This window comes from Sarcophilus harrisii, chromosome 1 (assembly GCF_902635505.1).
Source record: "Sarcophilus harrisii chromosome 1, mSarHar1.11, whole genome shotgun sequence".
Lineage (NCBI taxonomy): Eukaryota > Metazoa > Chordata > Mammalia > Dasyuromorphia > Dasyuridae > Sarcophilus > Sarcophilus harrisii.
Window position 1 is genome coordinate 120,358,715 of NC_045426.1, and position 21,478 is coordinate 120,380,192.

General features: G+C 41.0%; 1 protein-coding gene across 3 annotated transcripts in view; it reads left to right on the forward strand.

Annotated features, from left to right (window-relative positions):
- Positions 1–8,705: 8,705 nt before the first annotated feature.
- The window catches only part of ZNF316 (zinc finger protein 316), a 46,500-nt gene continuing 33,727 nt past the window's right edge, over positions 8,706–21,478 (forward strand). The window contains exons 1-6 of one of the 3 annotated variants that reach the window (XM_031962481.1): positions 8,706–9,253; positions 13,001–13,137; positions 14,168–14,957; positions 15,260–15,351; positions 18,252–18,378; positions 19,458–19,571. In XM_031962481.1, coding sequence (XP_031818341.1) covers positions 14,195–14,957; positions 15,260–15,351; positions 18,252–18,378; positions 19,458–19,571 — 1,096 coding nt within the window. In that variant the 5' untranslated portion in view covers positions 8,706–9,253; positions 13,001–13,137; positions 14,168–14,194. The remainder of the gene's footprint in view (positions 9,254–13,000; positions 13,138–14,167; positions 14,958–15,259; positions 15,352–18,251; positions 18,379–19,457; positions 19,572–21,478) is intronic. The other 2 variants (XM_031962487.1, XM_031962474.1) reach the window with 2 other exon arrangements.

Consider the following 21,478-nt stretch of genomic DNA (forward strand, 5'->3'; position numbering starts at 1 on the left):
ATTTTTCAACATTGACCCTTGCAAAACCTTCTGTTCCAACTTTTCCCCTCCTTTCCCCTACCCCTCCCCTAGATGGCAGGTAGTCCAATACATGTAAAATATGTTAAAATATATGTTAAATCATATATACATATACATATTTATACAGTTATGTTGCTACACAAGAAAAATCAGATCTAGAAAGAAAAAAACCTGAGAAGGAAAACAAAAATGCAAGCAAACAATAGCAGAAAGAGTAGAAATGCTATGCTGTGGTCCACACTCATTTCCCATAGTTTTCTCTCTGGATGTAGCTGATTCTCTTCATTACTGAACAATTGGAACTGGTTTGAATCATCTCATTGTTGAAGAGAGTCATGTCCATCAGAATTGATCGTTGTATAGTCTTCTTGTTGCCGTGTATAATGATCTCCTGGTCCTGCTCATTTCACTCAGCATCAGTTCATGTAAGTCTCTCCAGGCCTTTCTGAAATCATTCTTCTGGTCATTTCTTACAGAACAATAATATTCCATAATATTCAAACACCACAATTTATTTAGCCATTCTCCCAGTTGATGGGCATCCATTCTGTTTCCAGTTTCTAGCCACTACCAACCCCATTATTTTACAGAAGGAGACTGACCCCAGATGTGGAAAATGAATTGTCTAAGCTCACACACAGTTGATAGTAGCATACTTGTGACTAAAACCCAGGTATCCTGCCTCCCCAACCAGTGATTTTTCTACATAGATAACATTACTTATCCCTTTATCTCCTCCATAATAGGTACCTAACAGATGTTGGTTAAATGTTGCTTGTGAAATGAATTACTGACTACAGGAATCAAAGAAGTTAGAGCAATTAACTACAGGAGTCATGGAGCTGCCTGGAAGAATAATTGAGCTTCAGGAGAAGAGCCTGAAGGACCAGTTTTAGGGGCCTTTGTTTCTCAAGATAGAAAACATCTAGGAGAATTAGGATTAAAAGTGGACCTTAACTAATATTAACAAAGAAAATGCAGACATCTTTTAAATGGGACAAACCTAGATTGTGTAACTATACTCTGTAACTATGTGGATTAGAAAAAAATTTTTTTTATAACAATTATGCATAATTAAGCAAAACAAATTCTCACATTGGCCATAGAGTTCTCTCCATATATTTTGCGTTCTTACACACACACTCACACATGTTTATATGTCTCTCTTTGTATCTTGAGTTCATTACCTCTATCAAGAAGTAAGTGATGTATATCATGAGGCCCTTGGGATCATGGTTGGTCATTACATTAATCAAATTTCTTAGTGTTTATATAATTATATTATTATAATGTTACTTATAGTGTTATTATTATTATTATACAAATGGCTCTCCTGCTTTTACTCACTTCATTCTGCATCAATTCATACAAATTTTCCCATATTTCTCTGAAATGATCTTTCATCACTTTTTACTGTAAAATAGTATTATTTCATTTACATTTACAAAGCAGTGAATTCTAAAGAACTTGTGGTTCTGGGTGCTACTCTGTCATAGGATCCTTGGCTATCTGTTGGGCAGTAAATTACAAAATGGGCTCAGATTAAGAGTCAGAGTAAATTAAAATGAGAATTGCAAAGAATTTTCAAGGGACCAACCTGCAATATGTGGAAAGCAGCCACCAGGTGGCAGCAGTAGAAAAGTATCTATAAAGTTAAAAGAAGATTTTATTTCTTCATTCCCTCTGCCCCAGAACTGGGGCAGTTGATGACTTTTGTTGATAGATAAGGAAAACAGTTGAAGAGGACAGTTCCGGCCTCTGCTGCAGCGTTGTCTGGAGAACCCTGTTTCAAAGCAGATCATATGTATAATGGATCTGGACTCAGTGGGCCTAGATAGATGAGATGGCCACTCAGATCCTGTCTAGCTCTGACATTCTATGAAATTAAAGTAAATTAGTTGGATTTTGTATAATTTACACCCGAAAAATCACCTAGTCCAGCTCCCCTGTTTTATAAAGAAAGAAATTTCAGTCCACTGAGAGAGGAAGGGATTTTTCCAGAGTCACATAGGTGGCAAGCAACAGAGCAAGGACTTGAAACCTTTTTTGGCTACAACTCCCATATCCTTTCTACTTCACATGAAAGAATTCTAGCTAGGATGTAAAATGTCATAAAGGCAAAGATATATCTATTATAAATTTCTACAGTCACTAAAACTGGAAAAATGATGTTCCCAGACTTGTAAAATAGAAATAAATTTAGATCACACATTGGGTGTGTATAGTGGAAAGAAAATTGGGAACAGAAGAGCTGGGTTCAAATTCTGAGATTTGACTTGCTATTTGACCTCAAGCAAGTACACAATCTCAGGACCAGTTTCCTCCTCAATAATATGAGGGAATGGACTAGGTGATACCAAATGACCCTTTCAACGTTAAATCTATAATATACATCAGGCTACAAAATACTATAATTTTTTTCAGCTTGTAATTTTTTCCTATGGGAAATTTCCCTACTTGAAGACTCCTTTTGCTAATGCAAATTAATATCTGGCCTGCAATTTATAGTATTAGGCAATTGTTTAGAGGTTGCAAGGTTAAGCACTTTAATAATAACAATAGCTAATATTTATATAATGCTATGGGCCAGGCACTGTGCTGAGTGCTTTAAAATTATTGTATCATTTAGTCCTACAACTCTAGAAGGAAAGTGTTATTTTTATGTCATTTTACAAATGGGGAAACTGAGGTAAACTGGTTAAATTACTTCCCCAGGGTTACATAGTTAGCAAGTGAAAAGAGACCACATTTGAACTTAGGTCTGGGACTCTACCACTATACCAACTAGCATTCCTGGTATAAATCTTACTTGGTCATAGTATATTATCTTGCTGGAAAGTTGTTTTAATTTCTTTGCTAATCTTTTATTTAAAATTTTTGCATCAGATCACAAATCTATTGATAAGCTCATCTAGTTATGTTACATGAATATTATTTGAAGGAATAGAATTCAGCATGTTGAAGGGAGGTCAGTTTAAGATTTAAGTAGAACAGAATCACAGACAATGGATAACCACATGAAAAAGTGTTTTTAAAAGCACCTCTGATCATCAGAGAAATGCTAATTTTAAAAACCCGACCTTGGATATCACTTTGCACCCATCAAATTGGCAAAAAGAATTGAAAATAATAAATGCAATGTTGGTCTTGGTGTGGGAAAACAAGTAAATATTAGTTATTTTTTGGGGAGAAAGCATTATGGAATTATACAATAAAATCTACATAATGTTCCACTATTGATTCCACCACTATGACAATGCAATAAGTATATCACTGGTGGAAAAAAAAGGACCATCTCTTCTCAAGGGAAAAAAATAGCTGCAAATAACTTTTGTCCAATGATTGAGGAACAATCTCACACACATTATGATATACTGGAATATAATGGAATACTATTGCACTATGAGAAATGACCTAATGAAGACTACAGAGAAATATGAGAAAACATATGAAGACTACAGAGAAATATGAGGAAACATAAGTGACAAGAGTAAAGAAAACCCCATCTAAAGAACTATTCATCCCTGGATCTACCAGGGATCCATGACTTCTGTGTGCAGACACTGAATCTCTGAGGTTTCCAAGGAAAGTGGGGTAGCATTGCTCATGTAGGCCCAGCCTTGGGAAAAAGCTTTCCTGGTGTTACTCTTTGTATAAAATGTCTCTTGGCCAGGAAGATGCATCTTTTGTATGTATTACAGTCCTTGCCAACAGTTATTCATTCCCAGTTTTTCAGTGAATGAACCCTAAAACAATATGATATGTATGTACTCCTTGTAGTGTGGTGCAATAGAGAGAATCTGAATATGGAGTCAGAGAATATGGGTCTGATCTGCAAATCAAAATCTCTTTGGGCCTCATCTGTGAGTTAGGATTAAGTAACTAAGTAACCACTTTAGATAAATATTAGTCTTTTAATCTCGGACAAGTCACAATGTTTCTGGACTTGTTTCCTCATCTGCAAAATGAGGGTGTTGGAATAAGTGACTTTTATAGTCTTTTCTAGATCTAAATCTATGATATTTATTCTTTCTGAGAACAATAATGGCCTATGCCTCCCTAAGAATCTATTGTTGGAAGATGATTATCTTTTCCTGCTATCTATCTGATATAAGGGAAACTCCTCTCCCACCAAAACCCTATATATTCGAATGGTTGTCATGTGAAAGAATTATTAAGACTTGTTCTTCTTGGTCCTGTTTCCTGTTAAAGAGAGGCAGATTTGTGGTCAATATGAGAGTTTCCTAATGATCAGAGGAGTGGGGACATGAAGTCTTAAATTGTCAGTGGAGGTCATCATTTGAGGAATGCTGGGTGACAACTGGTTTGGTACATTGTGGAGAGGGTATATGTTTCAGGTGTTGGTTGAACCTGATGAACTTTGAAGTTTTGTCCAACATGGTTTGTGCTATTATTTTGATTCTATGATAGGACTTATCAGGGTTAAGAAAGAATCAACAGAGAGCCTTTATTGAAATGTTTTAAGCCCTGTTTTGTTCCCAATTTTTATCCTAGTGGAGGAAAACGAAAAATTCCAAATAGATTACAAAATAATACATAAATATATCAGAGGGAAGCAAAGATCAGTGTAAGATCTGGGGACGGAGAAGGGGGTCATTAATAACTGGAGAGATCATGGAATGTTTCATGCCTTGAGGTGGCATTTGAGCTGACATTTAAAGGATGGGTAGGATTTCAACAGGAGGTGTGGGGAGTGGGAGAACATTCCAGGCATAGGGAACAGCACGAACAAAAGCATAGAGGCAGAAAAGCCTTTAGTATCATTTAGCCAGTGTGTAGAATACATGAAAAGGCATACTATAAGATAAGCCAGGAAAAATAGGGTGGCACCAGATTGTGGAGGGCCCTGAATGCCAGTAAGGAATTTGAAGTTTCTTCTGTTGGCCATGGTCCACCTTTGAAGAGTTTTTAAGCAGGTGAGTAAAATGACTAGCTCTATGTGTAAGGATAATTAATTTGTGTGTCTGAAGAATGGCTTTGAATTGAGGAGAGAATGGAGGCAGGAACCAATGAGTAGAAGACAGGCAGATTTTTGTTCAATGTGAGGAAGAACTCAATTGGAGTTGCCCAAAAATGACCACTAGAACACTTTCTTTTCACTCATGGCAACTTCATAATCCCTAACAAGATCTTCTGTTCTTGGGACTGAGGTATAGAATGTTGTAATTTCTTTATAGCACTAGAAGGTTGGTCCCCGACTATGAAAACATATGGAGCATTTAACCTGGAAATGGACAGTTTTCCCCCATGGGTCATCCCTTAAGAGGGTAGGCATCCAGTGTCATTTGTTTTTCTCTCAGAGATGAAAATAGTGTACCCCTTCCAAAGAACAAGTCCTCAAAACTTCATTCTAAGGAAGAGGTTCCATAAGTTTTTTTTTTAAATCTATTTCCTCTTCTCCAGTTAAAACAATTTCACAGTTACACTAGTTTGGGGAAGTTGGATCTTAAACAGTCCTCTGATATAAAAGAGTAGAAATAAAACCTACTAAGTTTAAAACTGCTGGTTAATTTACTATTTGTTGGACTTTGGGAAAATTAAACTCTTTAAACCCAAGTTTATTTATCTATAAGATAAATGTATTGGATTACATGATCTCTAAGATGTCTTCCAACTCTAAATGCTGTCATTCTATGTAATAGGCTATTTTGGTAATGAGTTCCTCAGCACTGAAGTTTTCAAGTGCAGGCTGGATGATCATTTGTCAGATATCATTTACAGGGGCATTCATGCTTTCAAGAAAGGGATGACTACATTATCTCTGAGGCCCCTTCCAACTTTAGAAGTCTACACAGATCTATTAGGGTCTTGTAGCAATAGCTGAAGTGATTGATAATGAGCTTTTGTACCATGGTGGTAGTGATTTTTAAAAAGAGAGAAAGCATGACAGATGTGAGACAATTCAGAGGTAGAGGTGACAGGACTTGAATTGTGGGAAGTAAAACAGGAGAAAAAGTCAAATAACAAAGTTTTGATTATGATAAGACTGGATAGATGCTAACTCACTTTTTTTTTTTTGGTGGAAGTAGAACATATTATTAGAACTTGATTATGTGCTTATTTCTTCATAATGGCTTCCTCTCTCACCTCTTTCCTCTTCTTTTTCTATTTCTTTAATTCCATGTTTTCATAAAAGAAAGATAAGCACAAATTTTAACATACTGGGTTTGAGGCACTAGTGGTACATACAAGGTGAAATTTTATAGGCAATTGTAGATATGGATCTGGAACTCTGAGGAAAATACAAGGCTGGAGACAGATTTATTTGTAATTCATCTTCTTTGAAACCACAAGAATAATGTTGTCAAGGTTGAGTGCAAAAGGAAGACAGCAAGGGACAGAATTTTGAAGAACACCTACTTCTAAGGGGTCAGGAGGTGCTACAAGAGACAAATCAGTTAGGATAACCAGAAGGATGTGAAGTCAAGGGAGAAAAAAGTTGCCCGAAGGAAAGGAGTGGTCAAATTTTATAGAAACTAAGGAGACTGAAGACTAAGAAGAAGCTTTTCCAGAGGACATTTAGGCATACCAAATAGATGAAACATACATTTGGCAACCAGGCAATTACTAGTGACCACTGAGAAAGAACTTTCAATGGAGTGTTGAGAATGAAAGCCATACTGCAAAAGGTTATGGAGATTGGATAGAAGTGTGGGTTTCTAAAAACATTTTTTTTTTTTCAAATTGTGGTAAAGGGAAAGAGAGATAGAATTAATAGTAGTTGTTGAAGGATATTGATACTAAAAAGTTAAGCGAAAGAGGATGTTTCTGTGTGTGTGATTTTTTTTGTTTGTTTTTTAAAGAGTGGGAAGACCTGACAATATTGGTAGACAATTGAGAAACATGAAAGGGAAAGGATAATTACTGAAACAAGGCCCCGGAGAAAGACAGGAGACAATGAGATTGTGGATATAAGTTGAAGTACTTTATGAAGAAGGCAGTGTTATGGGAAATTTCATCAAATTAATCGCAAATATTTTATTAGGGCACCAGCCCTACATAATCTTGTTCAGATTTTGTGCATAATTAGAATTTTTGAAGTTGGGTTGGCTGGTACCTACCGATCCTTCACTCCAAATCCATATCAGATTTTTGTGTTTTTTTTCAGGGCCAGACGCTTGGATGCTTATTATATAGGTTCTAAAGGAAACCATAGTGCCACCCTTCCATGTTGCTTTCAGTGATCTATGTTACCATAATAGTCTCACACTTTGCATAAATAATGCAGGAACATGACTTGGATGGAAAGTGTGGCTGTCTACTTTGAAATATGATTTATAGGAAATGCTCTGATAATAACTGGTTTGGGAAATTCTTAATGTACCTAAAGGCAGGCAAAATGAAAATTATGAATATAAAATAATGAGGGGATCGTTCATGGCAAGGGAAGGAGGAAGTAAAACCACCCTTTTTTCTAATGAAATATCTCTCCAATATTTGATACTCATTGGAAATTTATATTTTAGGTGGATTTTTGATTGAATATAACGAACCAAATACCTGGACTAAAAGAGTGTTGGGCTATAATTCTGAGGGGAAATACAAAGCTTAAATAAGATAAGGTCTCTACTTTGGCGGATAAGGCGAATCCACACTAATACACTATAAAACACGATGTGGATTGGGGAGGTGCGAAGATCTGAGAAAGGAAAGTCGGGGAAGTCGAGGTGAGAGCAGGTAAGACATTACTGCCGGAGGCGGGAGGTGAATCTGCCCTAGAATTCGTCCGGAGAGTTGGATTTAAAGGAGTAGGCGGTGTTCAGCAAGTGAATTGATCATTAGGCAAATGGATCATTGTGTTCAAGTCGCTTTTGGTAAACTTTGGAAAAGCCAATACACTCCCAGCCGGACGCGCCCACGCGGACTCGCGTATTTACACCCTCACGTCTAACTTTTATTGGGGAATCGTCTTTCTCGGATCCCGTCCTCGGGGGCCATGCTTCCCATGCAGGGAGGTGCACGCAAAAAGATAAGGGGCGGGAGAGGCATTCTCCCTCTCCCCGCACGCGCGGACGGAGCGTCTGCCTCGCTGCCCCCGACCCGGGCCTCGCTGCCCCCGACCCGGGCCTCGCTGCCCCCGACCCGGGCCTCGCTGCCCCCGACCCGGGCCTCGCTGCCCCCGACCCGGGCCTCGCTGCCCCCCACCCGGGCCTCGCTGCCCCCGACCCGGGCCTCGCTGCCCCCGACCCGGGCCTCGCTGCCCCCGACCCGGGCCTCGCTGCCCCCGACCCGGGCCTCGCTGCCCCCGACTCGGGCCTCGCTGCTCCCGACCCGGCCTCCCCGCCGCTTCTCAGGCGGACTGTGGCCACGCTCCTAGTCCTCCTCCTTCTCTCTCCTCGGGCCTGGGGCAATAGGGGAAAGGAGCTGACGGTCCTTGGGCCCCAGCCCCCTCCAGGCTCCCAGGGCCGGACCCAGCCGGCCTGGGCCAGGCCTTTCGGCCCCCTCCCCCCCCAGTCCGGCGCCTCAAGGAGCTCATTTCCGGCAGCCGGAGGAGAGGACCCCTCCTTCCTTCCCACCCTCCCCGCGCGCCGCGGACTGCGGGCAGCTGGCCGGCCCCAGCTGGCCCGGATCTCACACAAGGACAATAAACCCCGCGGGAGAGAGACAGGGAGAGGGCGCCTGCGTGACCGGAAGTGCCCCCCTTATCCAGCCCGAGATCCGAGGGGCGGGGGAGCCCGAAGGGAGGAGAGGCGTGGGGAGCACTAGAGAGGCTCGGCGGGCCGACAGCGCAGGCGCCCCCGCTTGGTTCCCCCTCCCGACTCCCAGCTCCCCCCTCCCCCGCCCTTCCCAGGGTGAGGAGAGGGGAGGAGCCGGGATCCGAGGCGGGCACTTCCGGTGCCCACGCGCCGCGCAGCTCCCGCGGCCGTCACTTTGTGTCTGAGCCCGGGCCCCCCCAGGAGCGCCGAGTCTGGGCTCCGGGCCCCGGGCCGTGCTTCCCCTTCCTCTCACCCCCCACCCCCACCCCCACCCCGTCCCCAGACCAGGCCTCCCCGACCCGGCCGGCCCCAGGCCCCAGGAGCTCGGGGCTTTCCAGTACCAGCCCTCTCGGAGCCCCGGCCCAGCTCTCCGGGCCCGGACCCAGGAATCCTCGTCTCCCAGCCGGACTGGGCGGCCGCCGTCAATCCCAGAGTCCGTCCGGCCGGCCTGAGGGAGGGCGCAGAGCCAGGCCCGGGACCCAGGGGATCGGGGTCGCCCAGCCCCGAGCCCCGGGGTGAGTCCGGCGGGGGCCGCCCGGGTCGGGCCGCGGCGGGGCGGGGCTCTCGGAGGGGAATCCTCTCCCTCTCGCGCACTTCGGGTGTCCCCCGGGGGAGTGGACCCAAGCCCGTGGAGGGGGCGCGGGAGCGGGGAGGCCCTGGGGAGGCGCCTTCGCTTCTTTCCCTTTCCTTTCCTAGTTGGGGACCAGCCTGGGGGAGGGTTTGGGGGGAGAGCGAGGTGTGCATGTTGTGTGTGTGGGGGGGGACCGTCATGGTGGGGATCAAGGACAAGGGAAGGGGCGCGGGCCAGCTCCAATCCTCCAGTGGGGAGGTTGGCGGGGAGTGAGGGCAAAGCAACCAGGGCCCTGGCAAAGAAGCTGCAGGTGCCCGGGCGCTCGTGGGGTTCGTGTCTAATCGTCTCCTTCCTCCCCCGGGTCTTGGAACGCCCCGAGCTCTCGGGCGAGGGCTTGGAGCTCCCCGTTGCTGTGGCCAGAGCGAGCAAGGACAGAGTGGGCCCTCTCATTTGGGGAGAGCTTTTTCCGTAGGCTGTGTAGGCCCTTTGTGAATCTGTAGGCCAGCTGCCTACCGGGGCTCCCTTTGGTGGAGTGGGAGGAACACTACTGGCTTAGGAATCGGGAGCCACTGGCACTTAAGAGCCGCCAACTCTCAGGGTCTGATTAACCTTTCTCTGGGCTTCCAGTTTCCCGGATCAGTGAAAGGGTTCTACTGCTCCGCGATAATGTTTGTAGTCCTGCCTACCTCACCCGGCACTTGTGAGGATCGCATGGGAAAATGTATTTGGAAAGCACTTGCAACAGTTAAAAACCCTATATAAATACAAAGGATTGATAATTCTAAGAGGATTATCTCGATTATGCTAACTTGTTCAACCAAAAACTCAGTAGAAGAGAATAGAGCAGACCCCACACCTTACAGCTAGGAAATAGGAAGTGCTAAAGGGCCGGAAAACTGCTGAATTTGAATTTGTGCACTGGAGTCGAAATGGATAGAGCTGACTTGGAAATTAAGGAGGCTCGAGGTGTCAGTCGAGACCCTGACACGTACTGGTTGTGTGACCTTGGCCATCCCTCAGTGCTCTAGACAGCCGTCTGCCACTGTAAAGTTGGGAGAGTGGATGTCAATCTAAATTGGTAGAGACAGTCTTCTCACTTAGGAGTATCCTGAACAAATCACAGGTCCATTCCCTATCTTTTTTCCTGTTAAACAGGTATCAAACCTAGTGGGGTAGAGAGAAGAGAATAGGATTAAAGGAATGAGAGGAGAATGGACTCAGTAAAGGTTTGGGATTAAGATCTTTTTCATGACTCAGGTAAATGAAAGTACAATTTGTTAGCCATATTCCCTACAGTTACCAAATGAATAAATTTGGGAAGGTAGGTCACCTTGGTTGCTTTTGAGGTTCTGTAATTAAATTTTGGTCAAAATTGCATAGTTATGATTTTTCATTCCATAAGCTTTCCTTGAAGGACATAGACTATGGAGGAAGGCTTGTGGACTTGGGAATGGTTTTAGGAGCGACTTGGGAAGAGAGTTTGGCATGATGAAAAATGCAGTGAATTTAGGGTTTGAGATACCTAAGTTTGAAGCCCAACATTATTATTTAATAGCCGTTTAATCACAGACAATCATTTAACCTCTTGAGACTTTAGTTTTCTTTTCAGTAAAATGAAAAGGTTAGACAAGATTTGTCTTTACATATAGCTCAAGAAAACTGATGTTTATGGAAGTGAAAGTTGCTGCATCTCTGTAATAAGTTATTAGGCTTTACATCCTAATGGTTGAGGGTACCGTCAGGGGGAATAACCTTTTAAGAGGTATTGGTAGGATCCACTAAGGCAGTTCTTAGGTTTATTATTATTATTATTATTCCAGTAGAGAAGAAAGTATTGAAGAATGGGGAACTGTATTTGTTGCATATGATCTCTGGATGCCAGCCGACTGTGGGTCCTTGATGAACACACTTTATAGAGTAGGATACATTTTCGCTGGTGGCTAGAGACAAAGAGGTGATTCAAGGTCCTAACATTCTTTTTAGGATAGATTTAAAGGAAATAGGGGAAAATGACTTGCATTCAGATGAAAACTAAGGGCATAAAGAGTCAAAGGCATGGGGATTGGTGAAAACTAGAAAGCTCTGAGTTTACCCATTCCTTGTGTTAAGATAGAGGTTTGGATAGGAAAATGGACCTTTGAGTCTCAGAAATGTGTATCCTAAGGAAAGGCCTGCAGACAAGAAAAGAAACTAGAGTCTTCTGCATTGTTTTATTTTTAGAGGAATTGATGTTCACTTCAATTTTATTGAGCACATAATGTTCCCATCACTGTACCCATCAGTATAGAGGCTACAAGAGAAGTATATAGTCCCTGACCTCAAGGATCTTACTGTCTAGATGGGTAAAGTTAACTAGATGAAGCAAGGGAGAGTATAATTAAATGTTAAAAGTGTATATATATTTTCAGACAATAAGTGCTGTAAATAAAGGAGGAAGAGGAATAGTCACTGAAGCCTCAGCATGTTAGGGAAGATTATATGTGTGATCTTGGGCAAGTTATTTAGCCCTTCTGGGCCTGTAAAATACAGAATTTGATTGAATAATTTCTAGGTTTTTTCCATGTCTAAATCCTATAGTTCTGTGACCTACAGAAAGAAATAGAACTTGTTCTGGGCTTCTACTAGATAGAGAAGAGTCAGTAGTGACCTCCGGATACCCTATTATTTAGCTCCAGAGAAGCTAATTTGGGGATGGAGTTTTTCAGTCCTTCGGGCTATTCTCTCATAGCTGAGGGGAGAGGGCAGTTGGCAGTAATAACTAAAAAAAACCCTGATTAGAATCAGAATGTTTATGTTGTCAATCGGTAGATGCCCTCTATCCATTTAACACTACATAAACCTTGACAGACAGTCTGGATTATTAGACGTTCTTCAAAGAAGTTTGAAAACAGTGATTCTCAAACTTTTTATGACACCCTACTCTGACCCGGAACTCTCAAAACTTTTTATGCAGACTCCAACAGAATCTGGAGCATTAATACTAAATGACTTTGATTTCCCATTAGTATCACAGTGAAAATAAGAAAAATTGATTTAAGATGATGAATAGTAGGTAGGAACTTGAAATGTACATTTTGCATTTAATAATCAAGGAAATTGGAAGCCAGCAAATTGATTTGGAGAGGTGAATGGTGTGCTCCAGGTTATAGATAAGAATAGACTGTTCTTTGAATTGAAGAAGGAAAAAGTTAAAGTTAAAAAAAAAAAAAAAGGGTGGGGGTAGACAAGAGCCGAGGTTGAAGATCACTGTAGGGGGGAAACATAAGAGTGGATGTTTGTTACAGAGGTAAAAAGATAGAATTTTATTAATGTAATTTATTTTAGCTCCAGAGAAGCTAATTTGGGGATGGAGTTTTTCAGTCCTTCGGGCTATTCTCTCATAGCTGAGGGGAGAGGGCAGTTGGCAGTAATAACTAAAAAAAACCCTGATTAGAATCAGAATGTTTATGTTTTCAATCGGTAGATGCCCTCTATCCATTTAACACTACATAAACCTTGATAGACAGTCTGGATTATTAGATGTTCTGGAGTCTTTGTTCTCTTTATATCTCTTCCTAACTTGCATTTCTTGGTCTCTAGGACTTTGGATTTCCATAGGATTTTCAGGTATAACCTGCTTTGAGGATCTGTTTAGCCTGGGTCCCGTTGCTCTGCCTTACCTAACTTGTTTCCTTTTTGCTTCTCTTCCTAGGATATTGGACCTTTTCCTTCTTTTAGACTACCTTATCTGAACTCCTTTAGTTTCTGATTTTGAGATGAATGTCTTGGTGTCCCAGTTAACTTTATAACGTTGTACCTCCTCCCTGGAAGTGGTACGTCTGTATTAAGGTGAACTTTAGTTTTTAGGATTCCTTCTTCCAGGCTGGGATGATAGCTGTGGGATTGACCCAAAGGTTAGCTCTGTAATGGATATGAAATTTAGGCTTATATCTGTTTTTGTCTCGACAATCCAAAGATTAATATTTGGAGTCATTCCATTTTAAAACTCCCATATTCTCCTTTGATGTTATTCCTTGCCAGCCACCATTGGAATTCTGAAGTAGCTACTTAGTGTAGAGTGGAGGCCAAGGCAGGGACACAGCTCTATTTGACTTGGCTTGGTGTCCAGTTTCAACTGGATCTCCCAGCCTGAGGCCCAGGCAAGAAAAGCCCTCCTTTAGGCATGAAGTGGGTGGAGATTGTGTAATCTTTATTAAGAGTTCAAAATGTCCTAGGCTCTGTACAGAAAATATACTTGACAAGACTCTGCCCTCTGGGAGATGACCAAGGCAATATGCCACACACATGTTATCACACTGTGGGTACTGCATAGGGCCAACAGACCCAAGGGAACAAGTTGTACCTAAAGCCTAGAGGAGGAAGCTAGAAGTTTTATTTTTTAAACCTTTGGGTGCTACATGGAACCTTAAGATTAGAAATCTAAATTGGAACAGAACATTTCAACAAATTAAATTCACACAAACTTTTATTGCGTGCTTGCTTTTTGCCCAGATACTGTGCTAGGTACTGAATTATCGGCCAGAAAGGAGGATCAGGAAAGAGGAATTTGGTCCCTGAGGGTGTAATTGATCAGTTTTTATACATAGGAATGGAGAGGAACTAGATTCTCTTTTCCTTTTTGGATTTTTTTTTTTTTTTTGTATTAATGGCATTCCCTCTCTCCCCCAGAGAACTAGACTGACTGGAATTTAAGAGCTTTATTTCTTTGGGCAAAGGGACTATGTTGGGAGTTTCTGATTGTCCCAATAGTGGTGGCCCAGAGGAAGGCCTAAATGCAGGCATAAAATTGGGTTCATCAGACATCCAAAGAAGTGTGTTGCATACATAATGTCCTGATTGGATAACCTACTTCTTCTAGGCCGAGGCATCGGAGGAGAAACAGAAGATGGCAGCTTTGCATACAGCACCAGACTCCCCAACCTCCCAGCTGGAGAGAATGGAAGTCAGGCCAGAGTGTGAAGCTGATCATGAGGAAAGGGAGGGCAGCTCAGATCTGGTTGAGGACAGCCCAGAGGAGGGTGAGGGGAGTCCAGAGCCGATGGAGGAGAGTCCAGAGGAAGGTGAGGGGAGCCCTGAGCCAATTGAGGGCAGCCCAGAGGAGGATGAGAGCAGCCCAGAGGACAACGAACACAACTCAGAGCTGATTGATGGAAGCCCAGAGGCAATTGATGACTTCCCAGAGCCAATTGAAGGCAGCCCGGGGCCCATCCTTGGAAGCCCAGAGCCCATGATGGGCAGCCCAGGGCCTATTGATGACATCCCAGAGCCCATTGATAGCATCTCAGAACCCATCATGGGCAGCCCAGAGCAGCCTATCGATAGCATTCCAGAGCCTATCATGGGCAGCCCAGAACCTATTGATAGCATTCCAGAGCCCATCATGGGTAGCCCAGAGGTAATTGAGGGCAGTCCAGAACCCAACATGGGCAGCCCAGAGGTGATCGAGGGCAGTCCAGAGCCCATTGAAGGTAGCCCAGAGCCCATCATGGGCAGCCCAGAGGTGATCGAGGGCAGCCCAGAACCCATCGAGAGTAGTCCAGAGGTGATCCAGGGCAGCCCAGAGGTGATCGAGGGCAGCCCAGAGCCAGAACCACAAGAACCATTGAATCATGACTCTAAAATGGAGTCCCCAGTTCTTCAGGAGAAGGGTAAGGAGAAACCTTCCATTTGATTATGATGAAGGGGAATCAGATAACTGGAGAGATCAAGAGCATGGGGTAGGGGGAAGGGGAATGAAGCAAGAGACATTGGAATCAAAGAAGTGATAAGTTCTAAACTCTGTAAAAACAGAATAGATAGGATTGGCCAGGCTGAATATGGGGTTGTAATGGTCTTTCCTAGTTTTAACTTTCTTAACTGTGGGGCTGGTGGTAGAAAGTGAAGGGGGAGGATACCTCTTTTAATGCATGAGCCTAGAGGAGTGATGAAGAAAACACACTTTCTTCTACAGCTGTGTCAGTTTCCTGGGTTCCAGCTATTTTAAAGAAAGAGATCATTGCTGATGATGAGACAGCAACTGACTTCCTAACTACTGAGTCTCAGGTGAGCTTTGTTCTCTGAATTTTCTTTTAGTAGCTCTGACTTTGGGCAAATCCTTCAGATCTCTGTGATCTCATTTCTCTCGTCTGTCAAATGAAGCTAATATTTAAAAACACATCTCACAATATTTTTTTTTAGGATAAAATGACATTACAGAACCATGAGTTGGAACTGAGGGATCACATATCACATATAAGATTTCCAGCATTGGAGAATCTACTGTTTCCCAAGAGAGCCTGTTCCTTTTTGGGGAAATTAGGATCCCCAGGAAGTCTTCCTTCCTATCAATCTTAAACCTGCATTTTTGCAGCTATAACCATTTCTCCTACTTCTGCCCTCTGAATTGAATGTTATTTCTATGTGACAGTCCTTAATATCTCTCCCCCTGAAGTTTTCCTTTCTCTGTGCTTAACACCCCCAATCTCGTTAACCTGGTCTTCATGAACTTGAGGCCTCTTACTGTCTTGATTGTCTTCCTTTGGAGGTTCTTCAGCTTTTCAGCGCCCTTCTAAAATGTAGCATCTATAACTGAACATGATACTTCAGATATTGTTTGGGCAGTACACTGAGTACAGTTGGATTATTACTCCTTAGTTCTGGACCTAATGCCTCTTTTTTTTTTTTAATAGCTTTTTATTTACAAGTTATATGCATGGGTAATTTTAAAGCATTGACAATTGCCAAATCTTTTGTTCCAATTTTCCCCTCCTTCCCCCCATCCCCTCCCCTAGGGGATGACCAGTAGATGTTAAATATATTGAAGTATAAATTAAATACAAGATAAGTATACATGACCAAACCGTTATTTTGCTGTACAGAAAGAATCGGACTCTGAAATATTGTACAATTAGCCTGTGAAGGAAATCCAAAATGCAGGCAGACAAAAATATAGGGATTGGGAATTCAATGTAATGGTTTTTAGTCATCTCCCAGAGTTCTTTCACTGGGTGTAACTGGTTCAGTTCATTACTGCTCCATTGGAACTGATTTGGATCATCTCATTGCTGAAGAGGGCCACATCCATCAGAATTAATCATCATATAATATTGTTGTTGAAGTAAATAATGATCTCCTGGCCCTGCTCGTTTCACTCAGCATCAGTTCTTGTAAGTCTCTCCAGGCCTTTCTGAAATCATCCTGTTGGTCATTTTTTACCGAACAATAATATTTCATAATATTCATATACCACAATTTATTCATCCATTCTCCAACTGATGGACACCTAATATGTGGGTTGTCCCTCTTGGTTTTTTGTCAACTGTCAATTTGATATAAATGCCACCTGCGTCTTCTACTCATTGAGAAAATGTTTAATGGCACAAGGTATTTTGTAATACCAAAAGGGCTATACAGAGTGTTCCTAAAGTTTGTAAGGAGTTTAAAACACTAGCTTCACTTCAATAGGACATAAAAACAATATGTAAAATGCAATAGAGATAATTTATTCATTTTTTTAATGAAAAAGAAGTGAATTTTATTATTTTGTATTTTTCCAGATAACCCTAGTAGACTAGATGGCTTCAATAGGAAAAAAAAAAGATTGTGTTTTTTAGTATCAAAAAAGTTGTAATTACGAGCATATGTTAAAACAAAAGTATGGAAAAACCTTGCTTTTAGAATGAACTTCATGATAGAATAATGTGACCAGTGCTGTAACACAATTTGAGCATTTGTTTGTGAAACTAGATGTAATGGGGAGACTAGAACTTAATCTGCTGGTCTGAATGGAGTTTGTAGAATAACCACAGAATGTAGGCTACATAGAAAACTAGAATGTGCTTTATATGCATACTGATGGTAGACATGTTGAAACTAAACTATTTTAAGATTAAATGTGCTAAATCTAGAATTAATTACCTTGGCATTATGCTTAATAGATTATTTTTTTAATCTCTTATAGAATTTAATTTTCTAACATTTTTAACTGCACTTGGACTTTAAGGACATCCTGTTTAAAGAACCAGTTATTATTACTTAATGCACTTTCTTGGCAACCTTTCTGTCTAATCTGGATTAGATGCTGTTCCGCTTAGAAGCAGAGTTTAAAAAAATTACTTTCTGGAGATCATTGCCTGTTAGTAGTTATTTAGCCAGTAAATTTCCCTTCTGGAATTTTATGCTCAGTTTTTCAAATGTAGAAGATTGAGCCCGTCCCAGGAATTTTGGTTTCCTCAGTATTAAATTCACCTCTGATTACTTCAATGCTTCAAGGCCCTCTGCTTGCTAAGATTTGGGTGTTCTAACTCTTTAATAACTCTTTTTAATTCACTCTTTAATAGAAAATCTTTGTGAGTTGATCTGGCCAAAAAAAAAATGAAGAAAAAAATCGATTACCTAAGCCCCCAAACTACTGATGATGAACCTTTCTCAAATTGGCTAGTCTGATCCTCTACTACCAGTCTGTCATCCAGCCTGTATCCGGAGATTTTGTAGTTTGATAGGATATACCAGAATTTGTGGTCTGTTGTCTCAATATTTCAGAAACCAGAGTTTCCTCTTCACCATGATTTCTTACAGAAACGTTTTAATGGAAGCTACCAAGCTGTTTCTTTCCCCTAGATTTGGGCTTCTTTTGCTTCATATACTTTTCATGTCATCTTTCAGAATAAGAGCTGTTCCCATAATATGAACTTATATGTGGATTTTTCATACATCTTATTCTCCTCTCTTTCCTCCCATCTCTCCTAAAAACATTCATCAATATTATACAGTTTAATTAACATCTATTAAGTTATACTGTCTGAGGGTTAACTTTTGTGTGACCCAGACTCAAAGAACGGACTGTTTTCTCCACTTTATCTTTCAGTATGGTTTTCAGTTGTCACTGTTGGCTTATTTCTTTATTACTCTTCCTCCTCATTTGAGACAAAATGGGGATATATTTATTACTCTTTTTTTCTAAGGGACTGGTGACATTTGAAGATGTAGCTGTATATTTCTCTTTGGAGGAGTGGGGAAGGCTAAATGAAGCTCAAAAGGATCTTTACAAGGAAGTCATGCAGGAGAACTATGGGATTCTGGTGTCTTTGGGTAAGTGCTGGTTTTCCCAGCATCTAAGAAACAGTGAGCAGAGGGATAAACTCACACACTTCCTTGGGACATCCAACTGTGATATTCTTTCTGAAACATTGTCATTCTTTAGAACCGGTGGTCTCTGACAGGTTGGGAAAAGTGCTAGACTCAATTCACACTTCCCAGAACAAAGCAGCACTCCTGGAGTAGCTCTTGAATTATAAACTTAGAGAATGCATAGAATAGCATAGAGAATTACATTGTAGCCTCAAAGCCTCTTTTAGGAAACATACAGTTTTAGATATGGCCATTGTGTAGATTAATTTTGATTGTGTTAAACTTTTTTATCCCCTGTTCCTTTGTGTTTTTAGTTAGGAGGAAGAAAGGGAAGTTAATGGAAAATGAAGTTAATTAAAAATATATGATGATGATAATGTTTTAAAGGGCAATTGTAATATTTTAAATTTACATAAGGAAAATTCAGTTATTCAGCTAGTATCATAACAAGCAAAACTACTTTGAAGTGAAAGTAGAAATATATATTTAAAGCAAGTGGTAATGAAGTAGAATTCATTTTCAGTCCTATTTTGGGGGGGGATGTTTTGATTTATATATGAAAGTTTTCTTTATGTTTGAACTTAAACAATAAATAAATAATTATAATTTAGCTTTTAAAAACAGTCTCTGTTAGCCCAAGAACCCCAAAGTATGTGTTAGGTTACATACATCTCCCAGTACTACTTGGAATCTGTTGGCTACAGATTTTACCTGCACATCCAGTGGTGTGAGGAGTCAATTGTAGTTGGAGAGATGAGAGCACTCAAACAAAAAACACTAAAATAGTGGGTATGGGAAAGGTGTGGTTAATAGAGTTGGGGGAAAATTAAGGGAAGGTCCCAAAAGAAAACTGAGTGTGAAAGAAGCTATAAATATTTGAGATGGACTGAATTAAGGAAATAACATTTGCTGGCAGAAGGCATCAGTGTCCTCCTTGGAGTGTCGGGTAGAGGCTGTTGAGATAGCATCGTTTTCATTGATAATGAACAACCTTCTGCTCACCCTCTTTCTTTTCTTTTTCTTTTCATCCTTTTTGATAGGTTATCCAATTCCTAAACCTGATGTAATCTCTCGAATGGAGCGTGGGGAAGAGTTGTGGGTCCCAGACAGTCCTGGTCCTGAAGAAGGAGATATTTTAACTGGTGTTTACACAGGTGAGAAGCGTGAGAATCAGGGATTAGAGGAAAGCAAAGGAATGGGAATTTCACAAGTGTTTCTTTTTCTACTGTTTTGCCCTCACCCTAGTCCTATAATGACCTTTAAAGCTCACTTTAATTTTCTAGTTTTATGTTGATGTTGATTGCTAACAGTTCCAAGATAGTTGCGCAATGAGGAGTAAAAAAAAAAAAAGCTGCTTAATATGGTTTCCTTTTTAAACTGGAAATTTTTTGGTCCCTGTGGCTAGCTAGTGCAACTCTCAACATCAGAACATGATTTTGAAAAATTAATTTTACTGACTATGGTGGTACTTTGTATTCTTTGGGATTTGGGATGGGTGTGTTCAGGTTGAGATTGAATCTCAAAGCTTGGTGGAAATATTTTCTGGCTAAAGACATTACTAGGCTAAGAGTCCATGGATTATATCAAACAGCTCACTGAAGTCATAGTGGATGAGAGAGAGGTTCCCTTTCAGCATCTTAAGAAGCAACTTTTTCTTCTTCTTCTTTTTTTTAAACTGGCATTCATTTATTCCATTAGAAGCTGCAAACTGCTCTTTCTACACTTATGTACTTTCTTCATTTCTTTTTTTTTTAAATTTATTTAATAGCTTTTTATTTACAGGTTATATGTATGGGTAACTTTACAGCATTAACAATTGCCAAACCTCTTGTTCCAATTTTTCACCTCTTACCCCCCACCCCCTTCCCCAGATGGCAGGATGACCAGTAGATGTTAAATATATTAAAATATAAATTAGATACACAATAAGTATACATGACCAAACCGTTATTTTGCTGTACAAAAAGAATCAGACTCTGAAATATTGTACAATTAGCTTGTGAAGGAAATCAAAAATGCAGGTGGGCATAAATATAGGGATTGGAAATTCAATGTAATGGTTTTTAGTCATCTCCCAGGGTTCTTTCTCTGGGTGTAGCTGGTTCAGTTCATTACTGCTCCATTGGAACTGATTTGGTTGATCTCATTGCTGAGGATGGCCAGGTCCATCAGAACTGGTCATCATATAGTATTGTTGCAACTTTTTCTTCTATGAATGTGTATGGTAAAGTGTTTTCTAAGCCATTCACAGTTTTTAAGAATACTGCCTTCTCAAGGATGGTGCAGGTCTATGCCAGACTTTTCTTATGGTCTCATGTGTGGTTCTTTTCTTCTTTTGGTGGAGAACCAACATGCCACAAAGCTGAAAGGCCTAATGTGTGATTCCATTGTTCTTATCAGCTTACTCTGTGTCCTGCATTTGGGCTCCTTTGACATCATAGCCTTTCATTGTTCCTAAAACTACCTTTCTTTTGTGAGTCATGTTGCATATTAAGTTATATAATGAGTGTTATATAAGCAGTGTTACTACTGGGATTATATCCCAAAGAGATTATAAAGAAGGGAAAGGGACCTGTATGTGCACGAATGTTTGTGGCAGCCCTTTTTGTAGTAGCTAGAAACTGGAAACTGAATGGATGTCCATCAGTTGGAGAATGGCTGAATAAATTGTGGTATATGAATATTATGGAATATTACTGTTCTGTAAGAAATGACCAACAGGATGATTTCAGAAAGGCCTGGAGAGACTTACACGAACTGATGCTGAGTGAAATGAACAGGACCAGGAGATCATTATATACTTCAACAACAATACTATATGATGACCAGTTCTGATGGACCTGGCCATCCTCAGCAACGAGATCAACCAAATCATTTCCAATGGAGCAGTAATGAACTGAACCAGCTGTGCCCAGAGAAAGAACTCTGGGAGATGACTAAAAACCATTACATTGAAATTCCCAATCCCTATATTTATGCCCACCTGCATTTTTGATTTCCTTCACAAGCTAATTGTACAATATTTCAGAGTCTGATTCTTTTTGTACAGCAAAATAACGTT